The 26,809-nt window shown below is 41.4% G+C and overlaps 1 protein-coding gene across 1 annotated transcript in view; it reads left to right on the top strand.

The window, feature by feature from the left end:
• Positions 1-26,809, top strand: part of LOC103782464 (focal adhesion kinase 1) — an 80,007-nt gene that overhangs the window by 5,165 nt on the left and 48,033 nt on the right. The window contains exons 2-3 of the mRNA XM_008950235.1: positions 8,528-8,694; positions 15,079-15,166. Coding sequence (XP_008948483.1) covers positions 8,528-8,694; positions 15,079-15,166 — 255 coding nt within the window. The remainder of the gene's footprint in view (positions 1-8,527; positions 8,695-15,078; positions 15,167-26,809) is intronic.

Here is a 26,809-nt window from a genome sequence, read left to right as displayed (position 1 = left end):
AAATGTTACTGCACCACCAGGGAATGGCCTTATTTATAAGCATCCCTCATCGTCCACTGCAGCATTCCTGGTTTCCAGACACTTCTCAAGAAGGATATTGCCTGTCTTGAAAAAGGGCAAAGAGGCTTGTCAGTCACTGAGAAGACTTAACTTCTAGCTACAATTCCCCTCATTCATCTCTATCCTCCCAGGTCTCTTCCCCATTTTTAAACCCACCTTATTTTGACCCAGTATCTGGACAAAACGCAGCAGATGCTGTGACTCGTCTGGAGCAGAGCTGGTCTACAGCTTACTGATTGTGATTGACTGCCAGACAGCCAGAAGCTGAACAGTTTCCAACCATGGGATGGGCCAGATGTTACTGCTTCTTTGTTCTTCTTGTTGCAGGTGGAGTGATGTACTTCACTCACGAGAGAGAAGCAGCAACATGTTTATTGATAGACAACAGTGATTTAGCAAAGTTTAATGATAAATCTGACAGTGGTTTAGCAAGTTTGGCTGGCAAGGCACACGTGACATGTTCTGTATGCAGTAAATAATGAGTCAGATGAAACTGTCAGGGAGACCCTCTCATTGAGTCATGAGATACAGAAAGGACCCCCTTGCTTTCTCAGCTCCTTCTCAGAGGGGATTTTAGGTGTAGCTGGATCCAGACTTGGTCATCAGTTTGTCTGAAGGATTCTGTATGCACAATCCATCCTTTCCATCACTTAGCCCAGATTTCAGAGTTTCACTGTGCTTATTCTCAATTCACTTACCAAGTACCTGACACAATAAGGATTCTCTCAACCTTGAGAGTAACCTTGTGAGTAGGAAAATAAGAAACAAAACCAAGTCTTAAAAAACCCTTTCCTCCCACCTGTCCCTTCTTCCTGTGCTTGACTTTACTCCTGATTTCTCTAGCTCCTTCTCTCTCAGTGCCACAGGGGGACGGGCAATGGGGGTTGCAGTCAGTTCATCACACATCATCTCTGCCATTTACTCCTCCTCAGGGGGAGGGCTCCTCACACACTTATCCTGTGCCACTGTGGAGTCTCTCCCATGGGAGCCAGTCCTGCATGAACTTCTCCAGTGTGAGTCCTTCATATGGGCTACAGTTCTTCACTAACTGCTCCAGCATGTGTCCCTTCCATGGGGTGAGGTACTTCAGGAACACACTGCTCCAGATGGGTCCCCCACAGGGTCACAAGTCCTGCCAGCTAACCTGCTCCAGCATGGGCTTCTCTGGCCATAGGTCCACAGGTCCTTCCAGGAGCCACCTCTAGCACAGGCTTGCAGTGGGGTCACAGCCTCCTTCAGGTGCCTCCATCTGCTGTGGCATGGGATCCTCTGTTGGTTGTAGGTGGATATCTGCTCTACCATTAACCTTCATGGGCTGGAGGGAGGGGGGTGCGAGCCAGCCTGCCTCACCATGGTCTTCATCACAGGCTGCAGGGGAATCTCTGCTCTGGCCCCTGGAGCACCTTCTCCCACTCCTCCTTCGGTGACCTTGATATCCTTAGGGCTGTTATTTCTCACGTACTCTCACTCCTCTTTCCATCTGCAATTGCACTGTGGTTTTTTTCTCCCTTAACTATGTTAACACAGAGGTTCTGCCACTCTTGGTGATCAGCTCAGCCTTGGCCAGCAGCAAGTCCCTCTTGGAGCCAGCTGGCATTAGCTCTGTGGGACCAAGGGGAAAACTTCTAGCACCTTCTCCCAGAAGCCACCTGTGTAGCCACCTTGCTACCAAAACCTTGCCATGCAAGGTACAATACAGTTCTATCGTTGCTGAGTGTGTCCTCCCTTCTGAGAACTTGGAAACAGTACTGGGAACTCAAAATTATGGACTTGGAAATGTAAGCAGTATAAAAAAGGAGTTTTATGGTACTATGATAATTTGACTAACTGTAACAGATCTTTAGAATGCCTGTTTTACTTGTGCAAAATATTCTTGATATCCTCAGATGAAACACACATGTAAAATACCATTTTAAAAACAATATAAATAAACCTGTGACATTCTTCTGAAAACACCTAGATCCATAGGTGGCTTCAAGTCATAGAATATCTCAGGGTGTAAGGGGTCTACAGGGATCATCAAATCCAACTCCCTGTTCCTCGCAGGACTGAATCATATGACTAAGAGCGTTGTCCAGGTACTCCTTAACTCTTGAAAGGGTTGGTGCTGTGACCACTTCCCTGGGGAGCCTGTTCAGTGACTAACCACCCCTCTCAGTGAAGGATCTTTTCCCAGTGTCCAGTCTGAACTTCCCCTGATGCAGCTTCGTTCCATTTCCTCATGACCTGTTGCTGGTCACCAGGGAGAGAAGATCAGAGCTTCCCCCTTGTCAAGAGCACACCCTGCATTAGAGTTTAGCCATACAGGACTGCATCTAGGGAAGGTCCTAGACCTTGCAGGTGCAACTGAGGATGGGGACAGTGAGTTCTGTATGCTAAGTGTCTGGAAAACAAAACTTACTGTCAAAATTTAAAATTAGGGAGCTCTGGCAGCATGCAGTAGGGTCAGAAGAGTGATCCATCCTTGCCTCTTACTGGGCCAAGGAGGCTGGGGAGCAGGGCTGTGCTGGCTCTGCCTTTGTCAGTGCTGTTGGGCAGTGTTCAGAGGTTCCCTGTGGGATGACCTGTGGGTGTGGAGAGGTACTTGAGTGACTGATCTATGTCTGGCTGAAGTGTGAAAGCTGCTGAGGCACTTGGATGTGTTGCTTGAGTTGATGGTGTCTCTGGGCTTGCACGGTGACAAAATCCCAGGCACCAGAACAACCTGGTTTCAGGCTGCAGTTCCAATATGTATTTCTTGGACTTAGTTACAGGGTTCTTGTTCACCTGCATCAGTTCCCTGGCCTATTTATTCATGTGATGGATCAGTGCAGGAGAGAGAAGGTAGCATGATAATGGGAAAAAGAGGGATGTAGGCTTCTCTCTCTGAAGGTTAGACGGTTTCATCAGAGGATAAACCCATGTTTTGGTGTTCTGAGGGCATGGGGTTTTCTTTTGCAGAAATTAATTTGCATTAGAGCTTTGTAGTTTGCTTTTGTCCAACTGTTTAAGGTCCACATATAAATCTCTCTCCAGGAGTGACAACATTTGACATATCTGAAGGATTTTACAAACATCAACACCATGTCCCTATGTCAGAGATGCTGCTTAAAGACTTTCTGTAGTGCAGGACAGTTTCTCCTTCCTACGAAACAGGGAAATAAGGTTTCTACTCACACTGTGTGTGTTACTCCTGCTAGAATTTATTCAGAGTAGCACACAAGCTTTGTTAGTTTACAAGCAAGCAGTTTGGTTTCACTCATTTTCAGAAGCTCAAGGTTTTATTGGTACATACTGGGAGAGCCTAAGGGCATCTTCTGTCTTTCAGCTTTTTTCTGCTCTGCTTTGAGTTTTCAACAGCCTCCTAAATATACTGTACTGTATATTCTATTTTTGAACACATTCTCCTAATTTAGGACAAACACTAATCTATTTTTAAAATTAGTTCTGTTGAGTAACTGTGGATTCTTTAGACAAACATGTATAAATGAGTGCTACCCAGTTTTCCAGCCCCTGAAAAAGCTTTTTTTTTTCTTCCCTGTGGGTTAAAGGGAAGGGGAGAGGTTGACCTACCACTTACCTCCAAGGGTTTCCCATTCTCTTTTGCTCAGCTGTACTGTCCTGTTTAATGTTCAGAGTGTAAATGTTAGCTCTGGAAGCCTAATTAAAGTCAATGTGATTACAGTGAACAACATTCAATTGGCATAGGGTTGTGTGAGTTCCTTACAGTTGTGGGGTATTTATGAGAGTGACAACAGATGCATGAAAACTCAGAGAAATTTATATCCATGTGGGTATCCTGTGTACACCCAAAGAGAGATCTCATAATCTCATACCTGCTGGAGTCAAGTGCTTCTATGAGTATTTCTAGCTGATTAATTTGAGGTCGTAAGATTGTAATCCAGATGGAAGCTTTGGTGTTCCTTACCTGTTTTTGGTTGTTGGGTTTGTTTTCATTTTTTTATTTCTTTTTTCTGCTCAGGAATGCATCTGAGGAGCTTCCTGAGCTAAAATTCTGGTTGTAGTAGAGTTTGGAGAGATTCCAGATGTCTTTGGCTGTGCATCCAGTTAAAAGATTGTCCTGACGGATCTCAGCAGGATGCTTCAGCCGCTATTGTGCAGTGGTTAAGCAGTTAAAGTGCTTGTCTGGAAACTTCTGATTAAGCATTCTTCTCACTACCACAGAGAACATCAGGCATGCTTCTGGCAAGGCTCTTCACAGGGTGACTGAAAGCCAGAGAAGCTGTCACCCAGCCCGGAGTGGCGGCGGTGGCTTTGTTTGACCCTCCCAGCGTCTCCGCTCGGTCTGTGGGGGCTGTCCAGAACCCCAGGAGACTCTGTGTGGTGTGTGCTACCCCATCAGCGTTAAATACACTGACCTGATTATGGCCATGGTGCCAGTGAAGGTCTTGGCAATCAATCTTGGGCTGTTTGAAAGTAGCAGCCAGATAAAACAGACCCTGTCCTGCTGCAGGGCACCTCTCTGTGCTGTTTAGATGCTGTGCTTCCATGCTGGTGAGTGGGCAACACTGATGTTATGCTGGCTTATGGTGATTGCAGGTGTGGCTCTAAATGTTTTAAAATTCAACGTCTCTGGTTTATTAATAAAGTAAACTTAAGTAAGGAAATAGATGAGGCTTCTCCTGCAGACCAGCCATTTTGAGGGTCTTCATGTCTCAAATGATGAGGGATGTGGACAGGCTGGAGAGGTGGGTTCAGGTGATCCTCATGAGGTTCAACAAGGCCAAGTGCAGGGTCCTGCACCTGGGCTGGGGCAACCAGTGTTACCAGTGTAGGCTGGTGAGGGGACATGGTAGAGAGCAGCCCTGTGGGAAAAGACTTGGGGGGTTCTAGGAGATGAGAAGCTGGACATGAGCCACCAATGCTCAGTGGCAGCCCAGAAGGCCCGGACCATCCTGGGCTGCATCCAGAGCAGCGTGGCCAGCAGATGGAGAGAGGGGATCCTGCCCCTCTGCTCTGCCCTGGGGAGGATCTGGTCTCAAGGGTTTGTAGCGACAGGACGAGGGGTGATGGTTTAAAGCTAGAAAAAGGTAGATTTAGGTTAGACATTAGAAAAAAGCTCTTTAATATGTGGGTGATAGATCACTGGAGTAGGTTGCCCAGAGAGGTGATGGAGGCCCCATCCCTGAAGATGTTCAGGGTCAGGCTTGATGAGGCTCTGAGCAACCTGACCTAGCTGGAGATGTCCCTGCTCACTGCAGGGGCTTGGACTAGATGACCTTTAGAGGTCCCTTCCAACCCAATGCATTCTGTGATCACCACATTTCCGTGCTTCTCCGTTGTTTGATTCTGGCTGTGGTTTGTTAGCATCTGGAATAAGCTCTGTGACATTCTTAAACAAAAAAGAAAAACTAATTAATGTGATTATTTCTCATAAAACTTAACTTCTTCCTTTTGGGGCATACAGATGTTTTTAGAACCTTAGTTTCAAACACTTGCTTTTGACCTCCTTAGCACCATTGCTACTATCTCCTTAATGTTTATGTTGAAGGTGGCTTTTTCTTGAGTTGCAGTATTGTACTAATTGCTGCTGATTGTTTTCTTGGGTGATACCAACTACCAGGCCAGAAGGGATGGGCTGGCCTTCTTATAAAATGTAGAAAATACGTTTACTTTTTTATTATTATTTACTTGTGGTTCTCTGACAGGTTTAGAACTGATTGGTGATATAAAAAGGATAGAAGATTTTTAAGTTCTCACTTGCTTTTGGTGGGAATTAAGATACCTAACTTCTTCAGATCTTTTGAAATCCCAACCTGAAAATGGGAGAGGTTCTGAGATGTCCGGCTTGATTGTTTCCTGAGTAAATACTATTGGTTTTGGTTGAGACCTAGGCATCAATATTCTTCGTGGTTCCTGGTCATGGATAATTTTGCCTTAATTTTTTTTCTTTCCAAAGGCATTTCTTATCACAGCAGGCCTAACTCATTTAAGAACACGTAGCCCCATTTTCCTTACAGCCAGCAGCCCTGGAGACAGGGGAAGGGGTGGGTTCCCCAAAACAAACACTGCATGTTACAGATTTCATGCAGGGTGCAGAAAGAGAGGAGAATGAATGCATCTCTTCTGTTTGCATGCACCTAGGAGAGCATTCCCTTCAGAGGAGAGCGTGCCTGCCAAAATGTTAGGCTTTGCTAACTAAGCAGGGATTGTCCCTTGGGTGAAGAAGAGGTTGAATGGCCTCTGTCCCTTCTGAGAGTACTTGGGGGTTGTTAGTGTTTCCTGGGATACAAGAACCCTTCTCCTTTGCAGGCAGTCTTTGATACAAAGACCCTTAAATACAGGCAAGAAACAAACTTAACCAATTCTCGTGTGCTGTGGTCAATACATTTAATTCAGATTTAAAACCATTCACTGACCTGGTAACAGACCTTTGGAGCTTGCTGGGGGAGGTTGCAAGAAGTTAACTGCTTTCAGAGGAGACAGGATGAGTGACTGGAGCAGTTCCACTGGAGGCTGATGACAAGAGAAGCAGTGCTTGGCTCAGGAAATCCACTGGGATAAAAATAGTCAGAGGCTGGGAGGGTGCTTGAGGGAGGTGTCATCTGTGCTTGCCTGGTGTCCCCGCTCGCCTGCTCAGCACCCATCTGTGGCCTTCCTCAGCTGTCTGACCAGCCTACCTTGCATTGGCATCAGACATTCCTCCCAGCAACTTGGGCACGTTCTGGCTGCCAGGACTCGGTGCTTGCTGGGTAGTCTGCATGGTGCTGCCAGCTGGTAGTGCCACCTGAAAGCTTGGATGTGCCCATGTGCTTTGAAGTCGTGGTCCCATGTGATAGCAGTCCTCTGCAAGCATCCTGCATGCTTTGCTCTTCGTGTCCATCTTCCCTCACGTTTGGGCTCACCACTGGTGGATGGGCACAGGAGAAGACAAGGGTGTTGGGAGGCACTGCTGGTACTGAAGCAAATGGTACTGCTGCAGATGCTGCTGTTGGAGACAGGGTGCTGGCTTGATGGAACCTCTTGTGACTCAGACTCCATGAACTTACTAAACATGGTCTGTGTTCCCTTCTTGTAAGCTTGAAAGGATTTTTGGTGTGTGTGTTTCACTAGGCACTGTGTTGCTTCTGGAACAGAAGAGGTTGCAGTTGGGTAAGATGTGTGAGCTGATCTAACAGCTCACTATCTCCTCACCACATGATGCCACTCCTACACGTGTCATCTGCCCCCTCTATTCAGATTCAGTGCTTCCTTAATTCTCTTTTTGCAGTTAGTTTTCCACTTGCTTAATTTGCAGAATCAGGTTCTTAATTTATTTGGGATATGAAATAATAAATTTTGGGAAACAGTGTCCTGTAGAAAAAAACTTTTGCCTGGCTCCAGTAGCCCACCTCTGAATCTGGCAGAACTTACCACTGGCTACACATGGGTGTTTTCTGAAAATCTGAGAAAGAATCAGCAGCTTGTGCATATACATGTATGTATGTACATAGACACTCAGAGATGAGCAGTTTCAGTGGGAAATGTTCAGACCATTACAGGGTCAGAAGCAAAGAACAATGAATTCCTGGAAGAAGCATCTGGGAGCAGTGATAGCTGGTGCTCCTGCTGAGCTCTAAACTCTGTACTGGGAGGGATCTGCTGTCTTGCAGAGAGACAAGCCTGACGTTCCACTGGGTTGAGAGGGAGCAGCTTTGATCTCCTGCTGACTTTCTAATCTGGATAAGAGCAGGACAGCCTGGCAGGGTGCACCTGAGAGGTTGCTAATCCATGATCTACTAACACATTGGAATTCTAGTTGCCATGTTAGCCCTTTCTATGGTCTAACACAGAAGGGGGAAGACAATCTGCTATGATTTTATTTTTTTAAAGGTTCCTTTCTCAGGCTAAAGATCCTCAAACTCTGAAATTTACCTCAGGACAAACAAGTAGGACATTTGTTTTGTTGAGAATCTTCCCAAATAATTGTCTCTTTCCCCATTTTGTAAGGGATCTGTCCTGAATCTCAAGAAAAAACGAGCGGTGGGAAGAGAGGGAAGGAAACCAAGGGGCTGTGGTGTGACCTGCCAAATCCTGGCTCTCAGGGCACTGAACAGGATGAAAGTCGTAAGATGATTTTGCAGCTGTAGATAAAGTGTGACTTTTAAAGGCTGGTGATGGATTGGTGTTTTTTTTTTTTTTAAGGAATACATCTCACTTTCATCCATAAATACATTTTATATTTCTGCTTTCATGTTACCCTGTTTTACATGGAGGAAATCGTGGCTGAATTCTGATAACACGCATGGAAACGTGATGTTTTATGATGCCATGCTGGTAAAATTTCAGAAGTTGTAAATGGCTGTCTGAAGAAGTAGCTTAAAATTTAATAAGTTTAGTATTCTTAATAAAGGTGGTATCTGATTTATTGCTTAGCATTTTATATAGGGTATGACACGGTTATAGTTTTTTAGCCTTGCTGTACAGTTTTAAAAACTCACATATTGCATTTCCTGGCTTATAAGGAGTGTGTGTTTTTCTGTTTCAGGGCATAATTCAGAAGATTGTGGACAGTCACAAGGTGAAAAATGTGGCCTGCTATGGGTTACGGCTCAGTCACCTGCAGTCTGAGGAGGTTCACTGGCTACACCTGGACATGGGGGTGTCCAATGTGAGAGAGAAATTTGAACTAGCCCACCCTCCAGAAGAATGGAAGTAAGAGTATAAATCTGTTCAGTGTCAAAATAGTCATATAAGTATCTTTGCCTTGTCTTGAACCACTCTCTAATTTGCTTTACTAAGGAAGATCCTCCTGTGGAACAGGGTGTCTGGGGGACGACCACCAAACTTTTTACAAAGACCTGTAAGCATGTTTTGTTTGCTGAAGAGGTTTTTTGTTGTTGTAAGGGGTTTCCTGCAAACAGATAAGTGTAACCTGGGATTTTTAGGAGGCCTAAAATGGGAACAGAAATCTTCTAGACATCCTGAAAATCTGCAAAACCTGTGATTTATCTAGTGAACCAGCCCCATTCAGGTGTTGTCATCCTGAATAGTTTTAAACCAGAAATTATGTTCCTTCCTATTTGTGGTATAAGCACACCACTGCAATTTTAAAAACATAAATCCTGTTATTTAAATAATAAAAAAAATATTGATAAGTACTGGTTGTATTTATATGTAGAGCAAGTGAGAAATAGGATTTGAAAAGGGTGAAATGAGGTGAATAGATCCGTTTATCCCTCTGCAGTTAGTTGTAAATCTATTTATTGGGTCATGAATTGAGGCCCAGAGCAATGAGTGACATCTGCCTTTCTTCTAACTGCCATCTCCTCCATTTATACCAGGAGCAGTGAAGGACAGAAAGGTAACTGCAGAAGCTGTTTTTTTTTTTTTGTAGCCTGGGGACATATGCTGAGATATTTGCATGATGCCAGTTACTTGGTTACCTGTGCTTTGTTGAAGGTTGTGCTTTCTTCAGGTTTTTAGCAGAGTAAGCTGATGGTGCTTGGTCAGGAGAGGATGTAGGCTGGAGAGGAAGGAGGGAAAGATTGTTCACTTTCCTGGTAGAGAAAAAAGTAGAAATTATTTGCTGAAAGACACAGAAGTCTACAAGAGAAGATGGGGAGCTCAGAATTTTAAATCACCAAGAAACCAAGTATAGTGTTAAACTCAGGAACACCAACAAGTAGATGAGTATGGTTACTGGTTCACTGCAGGGGGCTTGTGCATGTTTTCCTGTGGTTTATGTTCCTAACCACAGTTTACTCAGAAGTTGCTAGTTATTTTAAAAGCTACACATCTACTGCAAACTTGTTGTAAACAGTCTATACTTAATTTTTTGCAAATTGAGTTATTATATGCTAGCAGATGTCACACCAGGCAGACTTCAGTTTATAAATTCTCTTTAGGGGCCTGATTTTAATAAACACAACAAATTCAAACAAATTAGAATATTTAAGACTGAGGTTTCAGAAATGTTTCACTTTCTTCTGTGCATGTTACATTTTGTTGTTTTCTGTGATGAGGATCAGTATTTTTCCTTCTGTACCTGACAAAAAAAATTTCATTGATCATAGTGTGAAATAGCAGCCTAGGGAAATAGGGGACTCCTGAATCCTTTCTGTGACAGTAGTGAGGTGTATAAGGTGTGAATAATTTTTGCTGTGGAAATCTGTTAAATAGTGTGCAAGTGCCAGTTAAAATTTCATTTCATGGTGCAACTCACGTTGTAGAACAAAGTTAATCAGTTTTAAAAGAGAAGTTAGAGGATTGTTTTGAAGTTGGTGGCAAGGAATTGCATAAAATACTCAGGAAAGAGCTATGATAAGATGTAAATTATTCAATACCTTTCCAGAGTGTCATTTAATGTTTTATCGAATCCATGCAGCCTGACATACCTTTTAAACCCCTAGAGATTTGCTGTGTGTCATCAAAATGCTGCTGTCATATTTGTAATAGCAGTGTTGTAATAACACAGAGTGTTTAAGATCATATGACAGTACTTGTAAAAATATTTAGATCATTAAAGGGGGAGAAGTCTTGGAATGGTTCTTAAATTAAAAGCTTCCTATAGTGTTAATAAGCCAGTGACTGCCTCTCATGTGATGTTTGTGGGAGGTTTTTTAATAATCTAAATTAAAAGGGCTGTATATTCACAGCATTCAGAAATAGAACTCAGAAGAAGAGATGGCAAAGGTTTGAACTACCTGGTGGTCAAGTTCCCTCTTTCTTTTAAATAAAAATCAGTGAAGACCTAATGCTTCCTTTTTTCCTGCAAAGGAGGAGGACTGGCACTTAGGTCAGGCAGCAGCCTTTTCTTGACCCTGCCTACATCTTCACTGTACATTTACTTGAATGTTTGTGCCAGTTAACTGTATGAAACCAGATATCCTTCTTAATCTCTGGCAATGAAGGTAATTCCATCCAGCACCAGAAAATTCCAAACGCATCCAAATCATGGTGCCAAAAATGATCAGAGTTATAATTATTGTAACTGCTTGCTGATTTGTTTGTAGCAGCTTGTTCAGATAATAAGTATTCTGGAGTCTGCTGTGGTTTATGTCACGTTGGGTAATAGTGTTTTATTTCTTTGAGTTATACAAGGTTTAGCACTGCAGAAGCATTGTATAACTTGAGTGCAATTCCTTGTGGTTGCTGTAGAATAACTGTATTCTTTCAAATGCAGTCAGAATTGTGCTCATTACTGAATTCCAGTGACACTGCTGCTGTTAGGTTTATCTTACATTAGCATAAATTGTTAATTGTTCCTTAAGCATTTGCTTGTATGAAGGCCTGTGTAGCTGTGCATGCAGGATGATGCCAAATGACAAGTGAAATACAAAGTCCCAGGGTATTTTGATGGGAAGGCAATAAAGACTGGAGGGGATTGGTTTGCTTCAGGTTTCCTCTGAGTGTTTATGCTAGCAAGGCATGCGTTAGTGAAGAAATTCCCCTTCAGTTGTAGTAGTAGTATTTGGATGGTTGGATGTTTCCAAGGGCACAAGGGAGAAAGGGGAAGGAGCCTTCATCCCTCACCTTCATCTTTATGTCTGTACAGTTTGGTGGACTAGGGCTAGCAGGGTGTGGAACCCTGAGGCACCTTCTGGTTCTGTAGGTAAGGCTTGTAGGTAAAGCAGGTCCTTGTAACAGGGTGACACTCCTGCTTTGGCTCCAACAGGTAGCAGACACTCCAAAAAAGGCCCCAGTGCTTAGCAGTGGTCTACTGTAAGCTTTGATAGCTGCAGTGGCCTTGGCACTGGCACAAGGGCCAGACCACCTGTGGAACGATTCAGTGAGCTGAGTTGATCTAACAGCTCTGCACCTCTCCTCTCTGCAGTCTGTCCTCTCCTCTCTCTTGCTTCCAGTTACTCGGTCCTTTTCTTCTGTGAGCCCTAATGCTTGTCTAATCCTTCAGCAAGCTGATTCACTTCATTAAACTCACACAAGGCTCTTCCTCTCTCTGCCCTTTTCATTCCTTTTTGTGAACTGAACTGGAACCTGCTGGAAGAAACCCACACGGTTGTAGCTGGTGGTATTATTTCAGTGCCCCAGTATATTAAGAGTTGGATCATTCTTTCTTTTTTACTTCCACTAACTGCAGAGCAGCAAGTAGAATAGTGGTCTTCTGGTTCTGTCAGACATTAGGGAAGCAATCAAGTAGACCTGGTTTGTGAGAAAGGGACTTGTCATCCTCATCAGTTGGCTGTGCTTCAAAGACACTAAATTTAGAGGATTCTGAAAATGAAGCCCATCCTTGAGTTTGCCTATGAAATCAGCTTCTCCATTCCCATAGGTGTAGTCAGAGATTAGTTTATAAATAGGTAATGAAGGTCACTGTCAGTGACTCTCCCAGTCAAGCTGTTTTGCCTTACCTGATCTTCCCATGAGATGCTGTTACAGTCAGGAGTACTTCTCACAGCTCCTCAGCTAAGACAAATCCCTGTAAAGAAGGAAGGTTGCTTTTCCTATATGCTTTTTTAATACCAGAGAGTAAGGTTGTGTTTGTTCTACATCGTAGTCTAGATCAGGGTGACAGAGACAGTATGTACTCTGCTGAAGGTCTGAGATCAGTTCCACGTGCATTTCTTCAGGCCTGAATGGTCTCTTGATTTTTAGCTTATAGAATGACTGAAAAATAGGAAAAGAGGTGGTGTGGAGTGACTGCCTGTCAATATTTGTTCTTAGTACATTGGGAGATGAAAAAAGGATTCTTTTCATTTGTATAGTGTGAAAATTCAACCCTGTCTTCAGTATGTATTACTAAATAAGTTGTCTGCAACAGATTAATTGTTTCATAACATTTTCAGGACTGAGAAGGTCCCTGTGGTCAGGCACTGGGTGCCCCTGTGGTGGGCTGACCTTGGCTGGCAGCACCCTTTCTCAGTCCCTCTCCTCAACAGGGAGGAAACAGGATGAGAAAACTTGCACGTCAAGAATGACTTTCCAAGACAATCTGAATTGTCCTTAGCTGACTTGAGTGTCTGCTTTATAAATTCCTTGTGCCATTGTAATACCCTTGAGCTGCACATCAACCTTTGCCATCTATTTGCCAGTCCCTCACAAAGATTTATCACAGCAATAATAAAATAGGTACCAGATTTTATACTAACATCTAGTGGTGTGATAAAGTGCAGCTGTGATGGGAAGGGAGGAAACTGTTTTAGTGAACTGGGAGGTGCTGCACTGGGGACAACCAGTTAGCCAGTGCCCTTCAACTGTCAGGTCAGTCAGCTTTTCTTTGCTCAAAGGTTGGATCCTCGCTGCAGTGAGGCTTGGAAAGGTGATGTGAAAACTGCTGCTATGGAAAGGAATTAGAATAGAAAGAGGTAAAGGACAAGGAGAAAATAGCAGGAGAAAATGCACCTGGGAAATGACAAATCCATAAGGACAGTTTTCAGGGAACAGTGTTGGGTGTAATCTTAAAAATGTAGAAGGTATTGGGTTATAAAAATAAAATAGGAAAAAAAAATAGCAATCAACTAATTTTTTTATATGGATACGTTTAATCACTTCAGTCTCTGCAGGCTGAGAATTGTGTCATGCAACCCCCTTGCCACAGGCAGGAGCATCTTGCCCTAGACCAGGTTGCTTAAAGGCCCATCCAGCCTGGCCTTGAACACTTCTAGGGAGGGGGCATCCACAGCCTCTCTGGGCAACCTCTTCCAGTGTCTCTGGAATCAAGCAAAAAGCTTAAGGAACAATCACTGTAACAAGTGTCCAATCTACATCTGTCCTCTTTGAGGTGTTCTCCACCTCTCTTGTGTGTCCTACACCCTGAAGACTCTACGAACGTGTTTTCTGTGCGCAAGGAGATCGACGTACGTTTTCCTTTATGAAATAAATTTGCTATACTATTAAAAAAAGTCAAAGTATTCCTAGTTTCTGTACAGTGTGTGTGCATGTGTTTGCAGTTCCTAAATGTTTTCCTTAATTTAATGATTTTTAAAAGGACAATGTGTTTACAGCTATTTTAAAGCAAAGAAGAATCTGACAACCTCCATTGGCAGTGGAATCCTAAGCAGCTGTAACTCCTAGTAACTTTTTGTCATATCCCTGTATAAATCTTGATTACAGGCAGCCCAGTCACTTGCTGAAAGAAGTCCGTGGCCTGCTGAAACCAACAGATTGAAGTGTTGCAGTGTTTGCTCTCGCCATCACGAGCAGAATGTTAAATATACTCATTTTGGGGAAGGGCTGTGAAGGGTTTTGTACTTGGGCTATGCTGGATGGGCACACCCAGAGGGATGAGAACATTTGTCAGAGTTTCATTGCAGGAATGTGTTAGAGGAGGAAGCGTGCAGCGCGTGGCAAGTGTCATGGGCTGATAGTACAGGACACACAGAGCTACAGATCTGATACAGGTCATGGATCAAGACTAATTCTGCATCTCCCTCACTCCATGGTGTATTAGTTACTTGAAAAATATGACTCGCATTGAAAACTGGTTCATTTGGCTTTTGCATGCATCTTCATGATGAATGAGGATGTAGGAAACCTTTTCACAGCTAAATCCCTTCAAAAGCTTTGAAATAATTCAGAGGGGAGTATTGCAGCACTTGGTCAGAGAAGGACTGGGGTCGGATGATTGTGTTCCTTGAGTTAAGCCCTTGTTTTGTCTGTAGGATGTGGCTCCCTGGTGAGTAACACTGGTTGCCACTCTTACTTGGAGCAGTAGGGCCTGTGTTTTAAGTACCATGCTTGTGATAACCAAAGATAAAAGCTGTTGCCAAGGAGTCCTGTCAGTGGTTTGGCCCCTCATCTGCTGTTCTCACCTAATTGGGGCCTTCTTTCCCAGGGATCTGGACCTGATAGCTTATCTGCTTCAAGTCCTGATGCTTCAGTCCTCACTGAAGCTTGGGGAAGGCAGCAGTGTTACAGTGTTTGCTTCCATTACAAAGATCCTTTGTAAACATCCTTAGGAAACGTCAGGTGCTACATTCCAGTTTAGTTCTCTGAGTAGTCAGAAGAGGAAATTTTCCTTTAGTTTTCTGTTTGTTTTGATTTTATCCTTAAGAATATTTGAAGACATCTTTATTTGTGAGGAAATCTCGATTGTTGTTTTTGTCTCACTAGTTTAATTTTCTTTTTCTTGCTTTTCAGATATGAATTGAGAATTCGATATTTGCCGAAAGGATTTCTAAACCAGTTCACTGAGGACAAACCAACTCTAAATTTTTTCTATCAGCAGGTATGTCCAGCTCTGCTATTTTTTTCCTTTTGCTGAATTTGGAAAATTCTGTATTTATGTGGATAACATGTTACTGCACAAGGAGAAACTGGAAGAATTTAAGGTTGCATACATAAAGCAGAAAGGGCGTGAAGCCCATGGCAACTTTCTCATTGAGCAGTGTTGAGGAATACATTGCAAAGACAAGGGAATTCTGCAGTTATCATCTTAACACAGATTAAATTTACTGTTCTTCAGCTGGCTTCTTATAGTTAATTCACACTTTATTAACTTGGTGAATTTCTTTGTTTTTGCAAGAGCAAATAAATGGGCAATTTCACTACAGCCATAGAATGTTTTTTTCCAGTCATTTTGTGTCGTATTGTCATGATAGAGATGGAAAAAGGTAGGAATGAGAGGCAGGGGGAGAGGGCGTACGAAGTCAGCTGAAGTGGCAAAGCTCAAGAACTACACCATGCAAGCTTTGGAGTTTTCTTTTTAAATGGGACATTATTTATTTTTTTACCTAATACAGTGGTTTTTTTTGTGGCAGAGAAGCAACAGTGTGAAATGCTGATAAAGTTACTTAAACCCCAAAGGCTTCTACCAAAGAAGACTATTCCCGTGGACTCTATTGTTCTTTTTGTTGTCTCTGCCACATTCAGATATATCCTGATGCTTTGCTTGCTGCCATAATTCTTGAGCAGCGGCCCCTAAAATTAGGATATAACTGGAGTACGTTGAAAGCAACAAATGTGTTTGCAGATGAGGAACCAGGAAGGTTTCTAAAAAGAGGAAAACATAATCCTCTCCTTTATCCAATAATTAAGTCGAATATAGATTTAACATGCTTGTACTCATTTCTTAAATATCTTCTATCCTTTCTTTTACACACACACATTTCTGCCTTAGCTAAATGACTTAATTTTTAAATGTGTGATGATTGTTTTCTATTGATACATGGTTGAGTTGACTTCTGAGAAGACAATTCTATTGCAGTGCTTATCTGGACTTGGCATTCTAGTTTAATGGACCTGTGTGATATGCTTGTTTCAGCCTAAAATTGTCTGAATACTGGCAGCCTTTTAGTACTGCAAGGGGTTCCTGTAGAAAAAAAAATCTTCATTTTTACTTTGGAGGCAAGTGGCTTTCTATATATGGGCTTTAAACATAGGAGATTTGTTTCTCATGATGCTGAAGTGGGTGCTGAGCTCCAAAATAATTTCCTGAACTTCATCATTTACTTCTTTAGCAGCTGAGAGGCTTGCAGCATCCTCTGCTTTGTGCCTCCGAGCTCTACTTCTTTCAAGGAAGGAACTGTAAATGCCAGAGTAAGATTTTTTAGCATTTCCTGAGAAACACATTTTCACTAAATTTGGGTAAATGGGAATAGCGAGAAGGTTTATGAAGGTCTTCAGGAGCTGATGCACAGAGATGAGAGCTGCATATATCTGACAATGCCCTGAACCTCGGTTCTACTATAAATGAGAATAAGAGGTGGTTGTCTCTTTGCTCTGCACACGACCAATTTTTTTTTTCTCTTGCCCCTTCTTCTCCACCGTATCTTGAGATATTTATAAATCTGGTTCTTCAGAAGTCACTGTTCCTTGTTCTGGGGTGCTACAAGGTATTTGGGTCTCCGTAGCCATGGAAATCAGGCGCACAGGTTTCCAGAGCTGTCACTCTGGGTCCCATGATTCTGCTTTGCTCCATAAGTCACACTTGGTCTCTTCAGTTAATTAGGACAGTCACTTTTATCTGATAAAGCATTAAGGCAACGACAGTGACTTATGAAAAGAAGGCAGGAAAAGAATTTGAGCAATAACTGCATCATAAAACAGGCCTACAGCGGAGAGAGAGGTGCAGAAAAACAAGTAAAGACAATTAGTCACATTTTATCCCTCTCTCATTGTCATTTTCATAACATTTTAATGTTCTTTTTAGCTAACCATAGCTCTCAGACATATCGTGTTGTGTACAGGCAACAGGACGTGTATATATCATACATGCACACTTAGATATCTTGAGCTTTCTGCATGGAAATAACTTGTCAAGAAGATAATAAATGTAGAACCCAGTTAGAGTTTTAAAAATCCAACAGGATAACACTTCTGTAATCCAGTTGCCTCTTGCAGATGGAAAAGTCAAATGCGTGGCTATCTCATGTGTAATAAAGGAGAAAAAAAGGATTTTGAGCTAAATCTGTGACTAAATCTTTATTCTCAAGATGAGGCCGAGAACCTGTTACTAACTTGATGACGTCTAAACACATGTTGTCTGACTTATTAAAAATGTACAACATCAAATTAAAAAGTTCAGGGAAAAGGGAAAGCTATGTGGTGACCTGTCACCCATGAGTTGTCTGTAGACTGTTGAGAAAGAAGTTGACAGTCTGAGTAAGAGGCTGAATCCTCAAGTGATCTTCATCTTCCAGAAGAGCACAGATAATTTGTAAAGATAACAAAACTTACCTTGATGGCTGTCAACAGACACATTTTATTCCTACAGTTAACCCAAAATACAATTATCAGGCTGTTAAACTGGAAACGGGTGCAGGGTTGTAACTCCACAGGCATGACCACTCCTGTTCACTTGGGTGAGTGCATTGCCCTGTATAAATTGGTGCAACCATTCAAGTCTTCTTAGTTTGGACTTAATATGCAAAATCTTTTTTTTTTTTTTTTCCCCTCTCCTTAATTTTGACTGCTTTAAGGATGCTGTGACCTTCCTTTGTTTTGGATATCCTTTATTTTGAAGAGTCAAGAACACATCGAGAACCTGTGACCAGAAGTGTTGGTAGCTGGCTGTCCAGCTGCTGGTGGCAGCCCTTCTGCCATCTGCCGTGGGCGTGAGCTGCCCTAATTGGAGGCACAAAAGCAGGGCACTTAACGAGACTTTTCACAAGAGTGCCCCTGGTTTGCAGTCTGTACAGCAAAGGATTAAATTTGGTGTGTGGGAGGAAGGGAGGGGGAAAACGTGGAACTCCTTTGTAACATTAGAATTAGTCATACTAATATTGATGCTGTGCAGTTTGTTGAAGCATCTGTGTTTCAGGCTCTGCTTCAGCTTTGAGGCTGGAGATGGAGTAGGGGCTGCTGCTTAGATTGTTCCTCTTGACTGGAGGAGTTACGTCTTCAAGACATGTCATTTTATATCCCAGCTGAGAGCTCTGATCAACAGACTAATGCTAGAATTGTCTTTTTCTTTCTCCTGATCTGTTCAGAAGGTGTCAGAGGTAGTGGATGACAGGTCTTCAGAGGTGTCTTCTCTTTATTTTATCAAGTGGAGCATTTAGGTGGTGATACTGTATTGACTGCGTTATTCCCTGGGGTCCAACTGCTTATAATTTCAGCCAAATTAAGGAAATTGGATCCCACCCAACACTTTGAATTATGAGGTTAAAGTATTCAAAAAATCAGGAAATGACAGGTTTATGGTTGTCTGCACAGTTGGCAGATGCTCGCTGCACGGGTTTAATGTGCCAGCCTTCAGTTGTGTCTTGTTGTGCTGTGTACCCAAATCTGATCCCCAGCCCCAAATCCTTAAACATGAAGTCAAAAATATTGGTGAGTAAAAATACTGTCAGTTAATTTTTATCAGTAAGCAACCTCTTTTTTTTTTTTCTAACTGACTGATTTGTAAATCTCAAAAGAATAGAGATACTTCTTTTGTATAATTTTTTTACCATTTCTCAAGAAAACTTCAGAGGAATAAAGGTACAAAAGGAGAATTAAATATTGTAGGTTTTCGAGTAAGGAAAATTAGACCTCGTTTTTCTTGGACTTTCGAGGAGCCTTTCCAGTTGCTTTCAGTAAGTGCTGGTGGAATTCCCTGTGAGTATCTCCCTTTACCACTGCTGTGGGAAAAGGGATGTGGCTGTTGGGAGGTGGAAGTACAGGGGCCAGGCTTCTCTTTTCCCTTCAGAGCTGGGCGAGGAACGAGAGCCGTATCTCACGTCGAGATAGGCCACAGCTTTTGAAAACATTCATATAATGAGAGTCAGACGTAAGCTACTTGAATTGCCTTCCTTTTATTGTGGGACAAGAGCCTGCACATATTTATCCTTGAATAACATGTTAGCCTCCAGTAATTGGAGATGGTTTATCCCTTGATGAAAAGGGAGGAGGCATCTGTATGAGAGTGGGGGAGAAACCAGCTCTTAGGCATCAGCTGTTCCATTATTGTTGTCCATGTGCTTCAAACAGAAAGACTTTAAAAGTAACTTTTGGGTTTTTTTTAGAACCCGAAGAACAAGAGAAGGTTGTTTTTGTCAGCAGAGAGTTTTTCTCTGTGCTGCCTCGTTTCGCCTGCAGTGTGGAGCTGCCCTGGAGAGGTGTACACATAATAAAGGAGGCCACAGAACTGGACCGTGTTTTGGATTTGCTTTTTAAAATGAGCCAAAGTTTGTGTAGCGCACAAGAGAAGGAATTGTAAGCAGAGACAGGGTGGTCTCAAAGTTAAGGTGGATAAATGCTGTTCTACAAAAATTGGGCTGGATTTGGTGCAACAGAGATTACGTTTCTGCAGGTTCATTTTCATAAGGAAGCATTTTAAGAAAAAAAAAAGCAATACTTTATTTCTTCTAAAAAAAATAAAATCAGTAAAGCATGAGAGTGAAGTTTCTTGTGGACAGATGACACTTTGCGTTCTGTAGTGCCAGACAAGATAATATTAACCCTTAAAATGTGTTTCCTTAAATCAAAATTCTCTTCAATATTGTGGCAGGTAAATGCATCAAGCAAATTAAATTATTTTTATGGCACTGTCCCACAACATGTAGGAAATTTTAAGTCCAGGCAATTACTGTAATAACTTAAAGATTAAAGTTTTATAAGGCTTAGGTGCGTGAGATATAATTTGAAACACAGGCTGGGAATTGGACTCTTTAACCTAATTAAATAACAACATCACTCACACCCTAATAAAAATAGGAGACCTAAAGCAAATGACTTTGACAGCAGAAGCTTTGAAGAAAATCGAGGGCATAGGGAGAAAAGCTGGCATTGCTCCTGATATTGGCAGCTTGTTGAAATAAAAAAAATAAACCAAAAAAAGATTTTTCAGGAGGGTTAATAGTTGGCCCATAAACTGTGCCCTGCAGGGAGGTGGTAATAAGTGGAAGAATTGCAGCTGCTAAGAAAGATACTTAAAAATGATTTTTAAAAAATGATAAAAATATAAATCAAACTGAATATCACTTGTCTGCTCCTTACAGCTTGTGAAAGTTTTTATAAATGAGACACCCTTTATAGAGGTCAGTTTCTCAAAATTGCTGAAATTCACAGTTCCACATAAAGTACTCATTTTTTAACTGCAGAAGTTGAATGACAAACTGTCCTGACATTTTCGTTGTAGGCCTTGCTGTTTCTGTTTGTATTGTTGTGTGGCTACTTTGCTATCTTCTAAATGTTCTGTGTCAAATGTCTGCTTTCTTTAAGCAGTGCTGTATGAGAGAAATGCAAAACATACTCATATGCCTAAATACCTCTTGAATAGTAAGCCAAGCTCAGTCCAAAGAAAAGTGGTGGCTTTGATTTAAAAAGTGGTGAGAATAGTGCTTGTGGGCTTTCTTCACTCAGGTATAAATTAACCCTTAATTTAAGCTGATAAATTTAAAATGCTGAGGACAGGTTTCCATGTACTGATGCATGGATATGTCATTGGTGGTAATCTTGAACAAATAATTCCTACAATTAGTGTATTATAGCCTGTATCTCACACACACACACAAAAAAAAGTTGACTGACATTGATGCTTGGACTCATTTGTTCTGGAAAATTATAATTCTATGTCAGAGAGGAGAAATGTAAAATTAGGTGTTAGCAAGGCATACTTAGTAGGTTGAGTACTATATGACTCCCCAGAGTATAGTCCTACTTTGTGGAAGATCTGGAAGGCAGCAGTGTGTATTGCAGGGACATCTGGAGATCAGCCCACTCGGACAGAAGGGATCGTTTTTAGCCATTCTGTCCCTAACAATGCCTCGTCAGAAGTTGATTCCCTTCCCCCCATCACTAATGCCCTTATTATTAACAGAGGAGCTTCCAAAATTAGTTAGAGATGTCAAAGATCACCTCTAGATAATATAGAGACTGTGACCTTGGAAGATGAAGAGGAGGAGCAGCTGAAGGCAGATGGCAAATGAATGTTATCCTGATACCGAATCTGTGCTTTTAACTCACTGCAAGAGGCCAGAGCCTTCATTTTCTCTAATGTAAACTTCTCTTCTGTAATGAGCCTAATATTATTAGAAGGGTAAATAGGGGTGGAAACACATATGTGTTGCTTTCTTGTGCGTATTTTAAAAACTGCCATTATGATCATTAAGGTGGCTCCTAAAACTACCGGTGCCATTAAAAACATGTGTTGGGCTGTTGTGCATATGGTGCTTCTTTCAAAGCAGATGAGGCACAAACCTTTGAGGGTTAATTTTGCGTAAGATCTGTGAAGCTTTGGTAACGTGGGCTGGGGGCCTGTTCTTTCAAGCTGATAATTCTGATTCTGTAGTGAAGAAAACTGAGTGTCCAACAGAGAGCTGCTGTTGGTAGCCGAGGGTGGGCTCCGCTGAGGAGATATGGAGGAGCAGTCTCCTTTTTGCAGCATGGTGATTACAGATCAAAGTGATTATATTGGGTGGTTGTTCCACGTTCATCTATTGATGTGTCTATCCCAGGGTATGCTACGGTGGTGATATGGTGCATTTAATGCTACAAGAAAGATTACAGCAGAAAGCAGAGGGTATTTGAGATAATTATGTCTGATAAGGTACCTTGGAAGAGCTGTGTGGTGAATCATGGTGGGCTTGTATTTGGTACCTGCTGCAAGGGCAGACACGAAATGCAGTCTGAGCAGGAGTATTCCAAACACAAAGCACCAGTGTTCATTTTGAGTGTGAAACTGTAAGGGAAATGTGGTATATGCTTCAGTTGTCTTGGTCACGTAAGTATTTGCTCAAGATCAGCTTTTCCATTGGCTGTATCAAAGTACTCTGGACTTCCATGTTGCAGAAGCTGGAATTTAAAAGTTGGTTGAGTTACAGGAAAAATTTCCCTGGAGTTTGGCAGTGTGGGTGTCACCAGAGGTGTTGTGTGTGAGTGTGAAAGAGATCCTGAGTGAGCAGTTGTGTGGTGGCCGAGCATGAGCTATTACATACAAAACCCAAACACCAAAACACCTTCGGGTACTAGAAACTTGAATGCTTAAAAGAGGTGCTAGAACACACCTGAACTGTTAAAAAGGAGAATAAATAAATAAATATTGCAGATACAGGGAAGTTTTCTTTGTTGATATAAATGTCACTGAGCACACATCATTTCTGAATACAAAAATACACCAGCTAGAAATAGCCAGATAGAACAAATGGTTACAGAGAAAATGACGTCATAAGAATCTTTGTTTTCTGTGCCTTGTTGTAATTATGATTCTTACACTGCTTACTAAGTGGAATACAGAAGGTGTTTTGATTTTTTGTTTGCTTATCTAAATATCTTGCATGTTGTGGTAGCATGGTACATATGGGATGGTGGTGGGGTTTTTGATGATGCACTTACAGCTCTTTAGGGGGTGCTTCATCACTGAAGTGCTGTTGAAATTCAGTTTTCAGAGCAATGCCAATTTGGAGAGGAAAAAAAAAAACTACATTGTGTAAGTAGGTCATAGACATTGAAAGTAAAGCAAGAGAAATAGATTGCTTATTTTTAAACTGTCCTGAAAAATTGGAGATGATCCTGTGGGAAATTTCTTGGTAACATTAAGTGAGCTGCGAAAGCCAGTGTAGTGGCTAATTGCTGGTATTCACTAATTGAAACACCATTTGATAGAGAATTTTCACAGTGGTTACACTTGAGAAGAAGACTCAGCAGAATGTTTGATAATTTTATTTAATAATTTCTAAGGATGTAAACAAATTTAAATGAATAATACATATTGAACACACAGCAAGTAGGGTTTTTTTGAAATCCATAAACCTCCTGGAAAGCATTCAATACTAAGTTCAAAATTAATTTACTCTCGTTCTTAATAAAGAAATTTAAACCCAGTGTGTTTTTTGTTGTGAACTGCACTGGCAAGGTGGCTCGTCAGCCTGAGTGAATGTTTTTCTGGAATACTGCAGCTGCATAAAAAAATCCTCTGCAGAAAAATGAAGCAGATGGCTTTTGAAAGTAGCAGCTGGTATATAAAATACGAGGCGTGTGATAGATTTCTTCTTAAATTGTGTGTGCTAGCATAGGGCAGTTCTCTAATTTCTCCATCTCCCCAAACATGGGCTTTCCTCTGTCTCCAATTTTTATTTTAAATTATACCAGCTGGAATTTGCTAGCCATTTATATAGCTAGGAAAGCACCCGTCACTTCCTGGTAAATTTGGAGAAGTTAGACCATCAGTCATTTGCCCATTGAAGTGAAAGAACAAATATTTTAAAAGTCTGACATCAGAAATGAAACTGGGCTTTTGTTTACGTGGCTGTCTTCTTTGTGGAAAAAGCCTATTAGTTCATGGTTCAGTGTTCACCTCCTTTCTTTTCCTGTGATTTAAGAGTATCTTTGAACTTTTCATCCTCAAAGGACTAGAGAAGTAACAGAGATTTTTGTTCTGGCAAACCAATGAAGGATAACAGCCAAAAAATATTTAAAAGTATTGATGAGACCAGAAGGTAAATCAACAAAATGAATTTTTGGTGAGTATCAGGACATCAGTATGTCTAGAAATAGGTTATGGCATAGGATTATGTCAGACTTGTAAATTCTCGTTTGCTTCAAATGCTACTGCCCTGTCTAAATGTGTATTTATTGAACACGGGCAGTGTATGTTGGGGGGGGCACAGTTTTGTTTCACTTTTTATTTTATCACAACATGTAAAAGACTTCCTTTTCCTGCCTCTGAGAGGTTCATTTGTGTTGGCACTCATGTTTTCCACATATTGCCCTTCCTTGTAGTAGACTGTTTGTAACTGTCGTGACCGAGAAGTTAACTGCACACGAAGCGTAGGTCACACTTCAGTTGTTACTCACCAGCCTGTGAGTGAGTAAATGCCAAGTACAGTTACTTCTAACACTGCCCTGGTAGTATTGCTCACCTGGAAGCCTGAAGTTGTTTCTGTTTCCATTACACCAGTTCAGATAAGCACAAAATGGCTAAGTGGAAGACAGTATGTTGCAAGCAACGTAAACCAACGTGATTCGCTTAAGACAATATTTTTTTATTTTGACTGCTACCAAATAAAAAATACATAGGCTTCTGGTAGTATAACACTTGAATTTATAATCCTAGTGTAAACCTTAATTGTTTGCCTTGTTAATCTTTATGTCTTTTTATTGCTAAACATTACGACCATTAAGTGTTTGAGATGTCTGTGAGCTTCATGTGGTCTGGTCGCTGCCAGAGCAGCTGGTTTCTTAGTGTGTGGTGTAGCTGAAGTGATGCTACACAGGTTTAGCAGGAGTACCCTGAAGGCTTTGTTGGGTTGGAAATTGGAAAGGGCTGCTGCTTGTTTGGCCAGTTGGGTTTTCTGGGGTGACAGGTTTCTATAAATCAGTGTTATCTTACAAAGGTAGAATTAAGGTATGGCATCCTACATTTTTTTTAGTTTAGCCTTTGGAGAGATCCCATTCTGAACAGTTAAAAGGGGAGCAGAAGAGCAGCAGTGGTGCTCGATCTAGTTGAAGAGTACACATATCTTGATTGCATATTCTTCAGCCTTCCTCCAGGCCTTGTGTGCTCTTCACTGAACTTCCAAGCCAGAAGTAGAGTTCTGCACATAGCACCAAGGAGGGCAGTTCTGCTAACATTCTGTGACCTCACAGGTAACAGTATCTCCAGACCCTACAGATCAGCATTCATCCTCCTCCTTAACATAGTACTTCTGAAAAAAAAGGTAGAATTCTTTAGATTTGTCAGTTTTGGTTTTGTATGTATGTAGGCTATATTTTCATTTCTCTCATTGAACTGTATTAGCAGCAACAATAATAAAACAATAATTAGGCAAACACGAAAGACTTCTAGAAAAACTAATCAGTCACCTTTTGGCAATGTACTTAATTACCATTAAATTACCTCTTGCATCTCTTCCCTTTAATAGTTGTTCAAGCCTTTTCCTTGGGAGGTTATGCAGCTTGTGCTGGACCTCTTGCAGAATTCATATCCAGTCTTCACAGAAGTTCGTGCATTGATGTAATGCCATCTCAAAGAGAATAGTCAAGGAAAACCAAAGGTGATAAGAGAAATTCTCATTAGTATTCTAGAAGTAGAAATTGAATCTTTTTGAAGAAATGTAACTTTTTTTTTTTTGCCTTCCCCTTAGACTTCCTAAAATTTAAAGAAGAATGTGTGCAGACAGATTTATGAGAAAAGCAAGATGAAATTAATTCCTTATATCAATTTAATATCTTTTCTATCCATAGTAGGACACTGCTTGATCTAATTGAACCACAAGCTTATGGCCATAGGCTTCCTGAAGCTTGTAATCTCTTTGTATACCACCCAAAGCTTAAATACCAACATAAATAGGTGCAGCTATTAATTGTGATGGGAGGATATCACAACTGATTTTATGGGCACTGCTGTTAGTCACTTGTGGACACTGAAGGGTGTTTTTTCTATGTTTCCATTTCATTTCTTAGGTGGATAAAGATATTTTTATCCCACTCATCAGGTTGAAAAATGTAGTGAATTTGAAAGACTTGAAACTCCACATTACTGTACCCAGGAACTTCAGAAACAACACCAACCCACCCACACACCCCACACAATCTATCTGCAAAGGAGAGAGTTGGCTGAAATGGGAGGTGGGGGGAATATGTGTCATTTACTCTGCCTTTATGAAAGACCTGTGTTTGTCCATCTCTTCTGGACTGGGATGTGTTAAAAATGAAACCCTTTTTTCTGCTTGTCACACTAGCAAAACTACGTGCTCAAGTTGACAGCTGTGCTGCACTGTGGTGAAAATATCTCACTTCTGTCTTGCAAATAAGCTGAGAGTTTTCACAAAACTTATTTTTTCTTCCAAATGGTTGGAATGGGGAGGGCGTTTAAAACTTTTTAGTCAGGTGCTGAGCCTGTAGTTGCAGAATCAAACTGGGAAGCATGACTGGAATTTGAAAGCTCACAAGCCAGAGGGCAAGAGAAAAGAAACCCCAAGATTTAAATGTTTGGATAATGTTGCTAATTTATTTATTGAATAGTAGCTACTTGAGGCTAGCAGCATTTAAAAATATGTTTGTGTGAAACTGGAGATGTGCATAAGCTATTTAGTTTAACAAATGAAGTGCTTCAGTAGTGGGATCTGTAAGGCAATGAGCTGTGAAGAGAAACAAACACATATTTGATCCCCCTATACTTGTAGCTTCAAATTACTCTAGTTTCTACAAGGAAAAGTTCTGTATATCAGGTTAGAAATAAAAATGCTTTTCTGCAGCCAGTTCTTTTCCTCAGGGAGTAGATAGGTAACAGATCTGATGAAAAGTGGTTGAAATGGTTCAAAAAATTGAATGCATAAATAAAGATATTAAATAGAAGTGAACTAGCCAGTGGATATTTGATCATTTTGGAGGCTAGCTGCTGGGTTTTGTGAGCAGGTGTCTTACCTTCTTGTGTGAAATAACTTGGCCTGCACACAAACGTCAATTCTCAGAGAAAGAGTAGGAGAATGAAATGAAAGCTTGTGTT

This window comes from Merops nubicus, unplaced genomic scaffold (genome assembly GCF_000691845.1).
Source record: "Merops nubicus isolate BGI_N331 unplaced genomic scaffold, ASM69184v1 scaffold4052, whole genome shotgun sequence".
NCBI lineage: Eukaryota > Metazoa > Chordata > Aves > Coraciiformes > Meropidae > Merops > Merops nubicus.
This window is presented reverse-complemented; position numbering and strand designations above follow the sequence as displayed.